Genomic DNA, 10,459 nt, shown 5'->3' with positions numbered 1-10,459 from the left:
TTCCACCTTTTAATCTGAGCCTTGCAGACTTCATTTGGTGTTTGAGCTTTTTAAAAAAAATTGCATTTCATTTTTGATAACTTGATTAACTGAGGTTAGCAATTAAAATACAGGTGCAGTTTTCTTTTTTTTTTTTTTTTGGTGCAGTTTTCTTTTAATGTTATACTGTCGTTTAGATAATAAGAAATATTAAGTAACTGGCTTTAGATTTTGTATTTTTCCCACCTAAGTTTCTGCTAGATTTCGTATTCTAGTAGTCAATGTATTTCAGTGAAATGTAAAAATATGCCCATTCTCTTTGACCAGTACTAATTTCTATAGACTTTATTGCTTGTCACTTGAATCCTGTAGCTGTCATACATCTGGTATAAGCAACATTTGATTATTGAAGTGTGTAGACCAGGGGTGGGCAAACTTTTTGACTCGAGGGCCACAATGGGTTCTTAAACTGGACCGGAGGGCCGGAACAAAAGCATGGATGGAGTGTTTGTGTGAACTAATATAAATTCAAAGTAAACATCATTACATAAAAGGGTACTGTCTTTTTTTTTTATTTCAATAGTTTTATTCATTTCAAACATTTTAACAAGAAGAATGTAAACACTAATTATTATAATTTGAAACTTCAAAAAATGGAGGAATCATAGCACAATAACATACCTTATATTGAAGATGGCAAAGGCAAAATAAAATTGCCTAACAAAGGAAAGGTACAAAAGCCTTTCAAATTAAACTTAAATATAATAAAATAATTTAAAACTAAAACAAATAGAAAAGAACAAAATGTGTAAACAGTAAATTAAACATTTTCTTTAGTGCAACTTCCAAATTATGCCCGGGACGTAGATGTAGATGGCAATGTAGACTGGGTTGAAAGGATTTTGGTCTTTAAAACATCAACTTCAGTGGGAACAGTGTTGTTGGTCTCCTTTTTTAGCTAATGCATCAAAGTCTGGAGTTAGTTTTGTTGTGGCTATTCTCAGGATAGATCTGAGGTGTTCGTCAGTTAAGCTGGATCTGTGAGGGGCTTTGTTGATGTTCATGACGCTAAATGTCTGCTCACAAACATAGGTTGACCCAAACAGCACCAGTATCTTCTGTGCCATCCTCCGGATGTTTGGAAAAGTGGCTTCATTAAGTGAAGCATAAAAGTCTCTTAGTTCAAGAGAGCTGAATTTCTCCTTTAGGACAAAGTCAGACTGAAGATCGATGAGTTCCAGTTGCACCTCTTCTGGTGCTGTTTCAGGATTTTGTGACAAAGGACAGGCCACCAGTTGAAGTGACTAAAAGCTGAAAGTCTTTGTTGTTTTATTAACAAGTCATTGTGATGTACAGAATGTGGGAACAGGAAAAAATTGTGTTTGAGTAGAGCTCTTAATCTTACCTCAGAAAGGCTCTGATACTGTGCTCTCCAGGGGCGTGTCTCCCTACATCACCATGATAACGTGTCTACGCATTCCCAGGGCGATGTCATTCCCAGGGCGATGTCGGGGGATGCGTCCGCGGGCATTACAAGGAGCCTCTGGAAGATTGAGAGGTTGTTCCTTCTACTGAATGGGCGGATATAAATCCGCCCACTCAGAAGAAGGAGCTGCGGCCGTGTTTCCCAACGTTGCCATGTTAACACTGCTGCTGGTGAAGGAGCGGAGGGGAGAGCAAGAGAACCCTCCGCTCTTTCCGCTCCGCGGGCCGGATAGAACAGCCTAACTGGCCGGATCCGGCCCACGGGCCGTAGTTTGCCCACGGCTGGTGTAGACCATCTTTGCATGTATAATCTGTGTTTACTTGTAACTTTCTGGTTATATACTGCTTATATCTGTGGATTCAAGTTTCTGAAGTGAATACCAATAAAAACCTAGGTCATGTTAAGGAAAAACAACTACGAGGTTGGCTAAAATTTCAGAGAAAGTAATTATAGAAGTGACATACAAACTGAGCCCTGGGACAGTATAACGTCTGTAGGTTGGGGAGTTTAGTAGTAACCAGCTGAGTAGATGGAGGAGAAATACTTGGATATTTAAATTACTGGACCTGTCAATTATTATTTATATCAACTTTTCATTTTTGATCTGGATTGGGTTTGGAGTTGGGGCTGTTAAGTGATTAATTAAATCTGTAAGGTATATCTCATTGGGAATGGAAATGGAGGAGAGGTATACCAGTACAGCCTATAGGACAGGGGAAAAATACACATTAGCACTAGAAACTGGGGCAGTTTTGCTAGTTACATAATATAAAAAATATAGACACTTCTCTTTTGTTGTAACATAAAAAACCTTAGGGAGCTTTTTCTTTTCCTTTTTTAAAAAAAATATATTTCATTAATTTTTTTACAGAGAGGAAGGGAGAGGGATAGTGAGTTAGAAACATCAGTGAGAGAGAAACATTGATCAGCTGCCTCCTGCACACTCTCCACTGGGGATGTGCCTGCAACCAAGGTACATGCCTTTGACCGGAATTGAACCTGGGACTCTTCAGTCCACAGGCTGACGCTCTATCCACTGAGCCAAACCGGTTAGGGCTAGGGAGCTTTTTCTTTGTATTTTTTTATTGTGATAAAATATACTTCATATAAAATTTACCATTTTTAAATATGCAGCTCAGTAGTATTAATTACATTTACAATATTGTACCACCATCTCCACTTTGGGGAGCTTTTGATTCTTTACATTAGACATGTAAACTATAAATAATCACATTATTATATGGGTCTGTATTTTCTGGTAGAAATTTAAAATTGGGAATATGGGGTTAAATAAACGTGAAGACTGGACTCATCATTAGTGATGAAATGTGACTAGAAACATCTTGCAGAGGCATATCCACAGAAAGAGAAAGAGGAGACAAGTGCCCATTAATTAGAAAGGCTGGAGCAATAAGTATTGAGGAAAGTAATAATAGGTAATTTTTGAGACGATAAAAGGTCAGAACAACTTTGGTCACAAAGACTAGGAATGAATTTTTTTTTTTAAATATATTTTATTGATTTTTTACAGAGAGGAAGGGAGAGGGATAGAGAGTTAGAAACATCGATGAGAGAGAGACATCGATCAGCTGCCTCCTGCACGCCCCCTACTGGGGATGTGCCCGCAACCAAGGTACATGCCCTTGACCGGAATCGAACCCAGGACCCTTCAGTCCGCAGGCCGACGCTCTATCCACTGAGCCAAACCGGTTAGGGCGAATTTTTTTTTTTTTAAAGGCGGCCCTTGTTTCTGAAAGTTGTAGTTTCTTTTTAAATATATTTTTATTGATTTCAGAGAGGAAGTGAGAGGGAGAGAGAAACAGCAATGATGAGAATCATCCATCGGCTGCCTCCTGCACGCCCCCTACTGGGGATCAGCCTGCGAACCGGGACCCTTCAGTCCGCAGGCTGACGCTCTGAGCCAAACCGGCTAGGGCTAGGAGTGAATTTTGACCAGAGTGGAACCGATGAGACGCTCAAGGTAAGAGAATTGTGCCCAAAGGGGTGGTTAAAAAAATACAGTGGGCCAGGGAGCAGAAACTGGGACTTTCTAAGAGTTTAGGGCAGAGATTTGGGATTGGTGGGGAGTAGAGCTCCGTGGAATTTGAGAGCTAAGAAGGCACGGATTCAGAAAGGCCTGACAAGGCATAAGTATTGGTGTAATTTGTAGGGCTCCAAAGAAAGAATAATATGCCTTAGCAATATTTCTTTGCAAGAGGTGGTGGGGGTGGAGTGAATGCTTAGTGGGGGTCAGACGGGGCAGAAAGTGAGGTTTAGTGAGCTCTGAGAAGGCGGAGCTGACTTGGCGGGAGATGGCGCAATTTCAGAGGTTCCTGGAAAGAGTCAAGAAGCAAAGGTTGGCGCTGGACAGGGTTCATCTTAGGGAAGTCAGAAGACAGCCCAGCCCGCTGGGCGGGTATAGATCAATGGTCCATACAGGTCAAAGGGCAGGGGAGAAATTTCTGGGTTGGACAGCGTTGCCGTCCCCGCCACGCTTCTCGCCTTGCGCCCGAACAGAGGGGGAAGCTACGAGCCGGGCAACTCCGCTTCCGGCCGAGGTCCCGCCCCCACCCTGCACCTACCTCGCCCCTGTACGTCATCATCCCGCGCCCCCCGGCGCCGCGGGGTGTTGTTCTGCCCCGCCCTCGCGGCGGTCGGAGCCCTGTCAGTGCCGGTAATGGCCGTGGCTCTGGCCCTTGGATTGTAAATTGGCCACTAAAGCTTCCGACGCGGCCCCGGTCCCGATGGCGGCGGCGGCGGCGGCCCTGGCTGCGGCCAACCCGCCTCCCGCGATACCGCAGGCGGCAGGAGCCGCAGGGCCCACCGCCCGCCGAGACTTCTACTGGCTGCGCTCCTTCCTGGCTGGAGGTGGGTGTCCGCGAGAGGACCCGGCCACGCTCGGGCTGGCAGGGGCAGGCCGGGGGCTCGCGGCCGCGGTGACATTCTTGGACAATGGCTGCTTCAATGCCTTGCCAGATGCTGTAACCTTTTCCTAATAATCACTTGACTAGTGACAACAGGATCCTGGGGAGGAAGGGTCTGGAGCTGTCGTGGAGCAGCTGGGGACGTGGAAGGGCAGACCCAGGCACTCATTCTTCAGGGCTGGGTGGCAGGGAAAAGAGGGGAGTCTCTTACAAAGACCCCAGGATTTCAGTGAAACATGCAGGGCACTGCTTTCTTGTATAAAGACCATAGGTGGCTGAGTGTAGAGTTGAATTTTGCTGTTTGCTTAAAAGAAAACGATAGCTTTTTAAACGTAATTTGGGAAATTATGCAAAACTGTCTACAACCAAAACTGGTTCCAGTGATTCTGGTAAACTCTGCCACTGCTACTTGGCAGGTAGCCGGTGCAGCCCTACTGTTGGTTTGACTGTAGGGCCAGAAGGTTCATATTGTCTCTGAGAAATGTCTTCTGCCTTCCCATAAAGAGGTGTTTCAATCCTTACCCTTTCTTAACTGATTGTGTGGGTTGTCATCACTTACTTGTTAAGGCTAAGAATAAAAAAAAGTTCAAATTATGATGACTTATAGGAAGATAATATCTGTCTGCTGCAGTAATTTTAAGAATTTATTCTGCTGCTGGAAAGGACATTCACTTATTTATAAAAGGAACATTTGAGTGCCTGCTATGTGCCTGCTACCTGCTCATTGTACATCAGGGAGCAAAACAAAATCCTGGAGTTTACATTGGTTGAGGAGAAAGACAATGAACAAAATGAAAAAATAAGTTATATAGTGTGTTAGAAGGTGATGAATGCAATGGGAAGAAGCAAAAAGGAGAATGGGGCAAGGAAGTGGAGAGGCTAAGTGGGTGCATCTGTATATATAAAACCCTAATATGCAAATAGACCCAACGGTGGAACAACAGAACAACCGAACAACTGGTCACTATGACATGTGCTGACCACCACGGGCGCGCGGGGAACATGGCAGGTGTTGGCAGCATGCGGCAGAGCACGGAACATGGCATCAGCCACAGTGGGATGGTGGAGCAGGTGATTGGGGGTGCCAGACCAAGGTGGGGCGCTGGTTGCTGTCATCAGGGCGAGCCTCTGGTGGTTACTGAAAATTCTTTGCTTGCACGCCGCGGTCCTACCCGGCGCTCGCACCTGCTGTAGGCACTGATGCTGCTCACACCTGTTGCCGGCAAGCAGTGGCTGCCAGTCCCATCACCCCTCAGGGCTTCTCCACCTTCCCCTGCTCCTAAGGGGCGATCAGGGCTGGCAGCCACTGCTCGCACCTGCAGCCGGCACCGGAGCTGCTGCTCGCACTGCTGCGGTGCTGGCCCCGCTCGCACCCACTGCTGGGCTGGCCCCAATCACTCTGTGCTGTCAGCGGGTGCGAGTGGGGCCAGCACCATCAGCGTGTGGGAGCAGAGGCGGCAGAAGTGGGGCTGACAGCAGAGAGGGGACAAGAGGCCGTGTGGCAGAAGGGGCCAGGTGGGAGCGCGGAGGATGGGCTGAGACCCGCCTCTGTGCCCACTGCAGCCTTGCGGCCCACAGTTCCTTTCAAGGTGCACGGATTTGTGCACTGGGCCCCTAGTATTACATAAGATAATCGAAGTAAGTCTCCTTTGGAGGGTGACACTTGAGCAGACTTGAAGAAGTGAAAGAGTTTAGCTAGTTGATGGCTAAGGAGGAGCATGTCAGGAGGAGAGAAAAGCTAACGCAAAGGCTTCAAAGTGGGAGAGGGCCTCCTCTGTTCAAAGAACAAGTGGTGTTGATGGGGGAAGGAGGTTAGAGACATAAAAGGGAGACAGAAATGGAAGGGCCTTGCATTCTATTGTAAAGATTCTGACTTTTCGCCGAAACCGGTTTGGCTCAGTGGATAGAGCGTCGGCCTGCGGACTGAAGGGTCCCAGGTTCGATTCCGGTCAAGGGCATGTACCTTGGTTGCGGGCACATCCCCAGTGGGAGGTGTGCAGGAGGCAGCTGATCGATGTTTCTCTCTCATCGATGTTTCTAACTCTCTATCCCTCTCCCTTCCTCTCTGTAAAATATCAATAACATATATTTAAAAAAAAAAGATTCTGACTTTTACTTGGAATGAAGTTGGGGGCATTGTAGGCGTTTTGTTGTTGTTGTTTTAATACTCTAGGAAAGGCGAGAGGCAGCTGTAGGTATTATGGCTAACCTGAGCTGTCAAAATCTCTCCAGGTTGCTCTCACATGCATTTGGAGAACCCGTGGCTACAACCAGACACAGCCCTTGGAAACATGCTGGCCATTGCAAATCTTGAGCAGAGAAGTGACATGATATGACAGATTTCAAAAGGATCACATTGGCTTCTCTGTTAAGAATAACTGTAGGAGGGCAAATATGGAAGCAAGGAGACTAGTTTGTAGGTTATTGCAGTAATTCAGATGATGGATAGTGGCTTGGATCAGGTCAGTAACAGGAGAGGTGGTGAAAAATTGTGATAATCTGGATATGAATAGAACAAATAGGATTTTCATAAGGAAGATAAGTCAAGAGTGACTCTTGGTTTGAGCAGCTGAAAGGTTGTGCTCATTGGCTGAAATGGAAGACTGTGGTTAGAGCAACTTTCATGATGGTTGTAGCAGGGAGATGAGGAGTTCAGTTTTAGACATGTTACGTTTTGTGATTTGATTAGACTTTGAAATAGAATCATGGTATGTGTAGGTGAGGTTAGCAGCCAGGACACACACACACACACACACACACACACTCTCTCTCTCTCTCTCTCTCTCTCTCTCTCTCTCTCTCTCTCTCTCTATATATATATATATATATATATATATACGTATGTGTATATATATATGTATGTGTATATATATATATATATACACACATATACATATGCATATATATATATAAAAATATATTTTTATTGATTTCAGAGAGGAAGGAAGAGGGAGAGAGAACTAGAAACATCAAAAATGAGAGGGAATCATTGATCAGCTGCCTCCTGTACTCCCCCTACCACAACCCAGGCATGTGCCCTTGATCGGAATCAAACCCAAGACCCTTCAGTTCGCAGGCTGACACTGTATCCACTGAGCCAAATCAGCTAGGGTGCAACCAGGATTCTTTTATGCTACTGGTACAACCAATTTGGAGAACTAGTTGGGCAGTTACCTATGAAGCTGAGCATTTGTATGATATGATCCAGCAGTTCCACTCCTAGGTATATTTTAATATATATATTTCTGTTCATGTCTATGACGTTCATGGTAGCCCAAACTCAGAAGCAATCCAAATGTCCATCAATGTTATAACATATTCGAGGCTAGTTGATGGGTGTCCCTCAGCCCGACCTGTGCCCTCTTGCAGTCCAGGATCCCTCAGGGGATGTCCGCCTGTCTGCTTAGGCCCGATCCCCTCCTGGGGATTCCTCTCACAGTCTAGGGCTCTCGCAGTCCAGGACCCCCCTTGCTCTTTACCTCCTTCCTGCAGCGGAGGTGGCAGAAGCTCCCGCCACTGCTGCTGTGCTCACCAGCTGTGAGCCCAGCTTCTGGCTGAGCAGTTCTCCCACGCACTGACTACCAGGGGGCAGCTCCTGTGTTGAGCATCTGCCCCCTGGTGGTCAGTGCACATCATAGCGATAGGTTGTTCTGCCGTTCGGTTGATTTGCATATTAGGGTTTTATTATATAGGATTACCAAAATATGGTATAATCATACGATGAAATATTATGCAGCACTGAAAATGAATAAATTCCTCTTACATGCAACAATGTGGATGAATCTCACAATCATAATATTGAATAGAAGAAGCCAGACACAAAGCAAGCCATACTGTGTGGTTTTATTTGTATAAAGTTCAAAAACAATAAAAACTAAGTCCATGTTGTTAGAAGCCAGAAAGCTGATTGGTTATTTCTGAGAAGGAGGGACAAATAGTGATTATGGGAGTGCAGAAAGGACTTCTGGGAGTCTGGTAAAGTTTCATGATTTGAAACTTGGTTTGGGTGGTCCTTACATGATTGAATTCACCATTAGTGAAGTGGCATAATTAAGATTTGTGCACTTTTTTCTATGTATCTTACAGTTAGTTACCAATTAAAATCTATTAAAAAGAGGAAAAGAGTTGGAGGCAGTAAGTATCTGAAACTGCAAAAGAACCTGTGGTCTTTTTTAATCCTTACCCAAAGATATTTTTTCCATTGATTTTTAGAGAGAGTGGGAGGGTGGGGGAGAGACAGAGAGAAACATCAATGTGAGAGAGACACATGGATTGGTACCTTCTGCATACCCTGACCAGGGCCGGGGATGGAACTTGCAACCAAGCTACATGCCCTTGACCAGAATCAAACCCAAGATCCTTCATTTCACGGGCTGACACCCTAACCAATGAGCAAAAAATGATATGACATATTTCAAAAGGATGACTTTGGCTTCTCTGTTGAGAATCACTGTAGGAGGGTAAATATGGAAGCAAGGAGACTAGTTTGTTTTAAAATAAGGTTTCTTAAGGTATAATTTATACACAGTAAAATTCACCCTTAATTTAGATGCATTTTCTACTCGATATTTTCAATTTACAATAGGTTTATCAGGATGTAACCCATTGTAAATCAAGAATCATATGTACATGTAAGGTGTCTTAGTTCATTTGGGCTGCTCTAACAGAAATACCATAATCTGGGTGGCTTATAAACAACAACATTTATTTTTCATAGTTCTAGAGGCTGGGAAGTGCAAGATCATGGAGCCAGCAGATTGACATTCTGGTGAAGACTAGACAGCACCTTCTTTGCTGTGTTTTCACAAGGTGGAAGGGGCCAGGGGTGTCTGGGGCCTCATTTATAAGGGCACTAATCCCATGGTTAGTGCCCTAATAATGGTTGAATCATATTATGTTTTATAAACATAAACATGCAGAACCCTTAGGTTTTAGGACCCATTCACCTCCTAAAACCCAACCTCTGAATGCCATCACATTGGTAATTAGTTTTCAACATATGAATTGGGGTGGGGAGGCAGCACAAACAACATAGCAAAAAGTCTTTATACATTATCGCCTTCGAAGCATTCCAAGCTAGTAGGGCTGTCCTGTATGTATGTTACTATCATCCAAATGACTGCACAGTGGCATATTGTAGGGGCTAAATACATAATTGCTGAATGTATGAACGAATGATTGAATTTTATGGTAAAAGTTGTTTGTTTCAATGCAAAAGTTATACAAAAGAAGAGGAGGTTGCTTCAAATAGAGCCTTACAGTTGAGTAAATACCTTCAAGTGTCTCTATAACCACATGTAGCAAGATTCCCAGTGTTTATCAGTTATTAGGAGACAGATTTACACCCTTCAAACTTAATTTTATTTATTTCTTTATTTAAATATATTTTTATTGGTTTTAGAGAGGAAGGGAGAGGGAGATAGAAACATCACGATGAGAGAGAATTACTGATCAGCTGCCTCCTGCATGCCCCTTACTGGGGATTGAGCCCGCAACCCGGGCATGTGCTCTTGACTGGAATCGAACCTGGGACCCTTCAGTCTACAGGCCAGTGCTCTATCCACTGAGCCAAACTGGCTAGGGCCAAATTTAATTTTAAGTATGACATGTTCATTTAGTAAGTAACAGAGAACGAGGGCTAATCATCTGCTCATCACTTCTACTGGGCAGTGGAAGAACAAGTGAAAGATCAGAGGGTGTATGTTGGCTGAACAAATAATGATTTCCATCTGGAAAGAAATGGTATGCAATTGCTCCCTAACCTCTTACATTTTTTTAGGTATTGCAGGATGCTGTGCTAAAACAACAGTTGCTCCTTTGGATCGAGTAAAAGTTTTATTACAAGCTCACAATCATCATTACAAACATTTAGGTGAGTTAATAGATGCTAAAGAAAAACATGAATGAAAACATTATCCATCTGCAGGCTTGGTTTCCATTTGTGAATTATAGTAGAGGATCCAAAAGGGAATTAAAGTTTGGGGGCACAGTTTACAAGGGATATCTCTTATCCAATTTAGTCTTTTTATTTGCAGTAGTGGTTAAAATCATTTTAGGGTGCTGATATCCT

General features: G+C 44.0%; 1 protein-coding gene across 3 annotated transcripts in view; it reads left to right on the top strand.

The window, feature by feature from the left end:
• Positions 1-3,334: 3,334 nt before the first annotated feature.
• SLC25A16 (solute carrier family 25 member 16) overlaps positions 3,335-10,459 on the top strand; it is a 33,219-nt gene continuing 26,094 nt past the window's right edge. For 2 of the 3 annotated variants that reach the window (XM_080641172.1, XM_080641175.1), the window contains exons 1-2: positions 4,081-4,333; positions 10,169-10,261. In XM_080641172.1, coding sequence (XP_080497298.1) covers positions 4,210-4,333; positions 10,169-10,261 — 217 coding nt within the window. In that variant the 5' untranslated portion in view covers positions 4,081-4,209. Of the gene's footprint in view, positions 3,447-4,080; positions 4,334-10,168; positions 10,262-10,459 lie in introns of those variants that run through there. The other variant, XM_080641173.1, reaches the window with a different exon arrangement.

This window comes from Plecotus auritus (assembly GCF_963455305.1).
Source record: "Plecotus auritus genome assembly, chromosome: 9".
Taxonomy (NCBI): Eukaryota; Metazoa; Chordata; class Mammalia; order Chiroptera; family Vespertilionidae; genus Plecotus; species Plecotus auritus.
The sequence above is the reverse complement of the archived record's forward strand: the minus strand, read 5'-3'. Positions and strand labels throughout refer to the sequence as shown.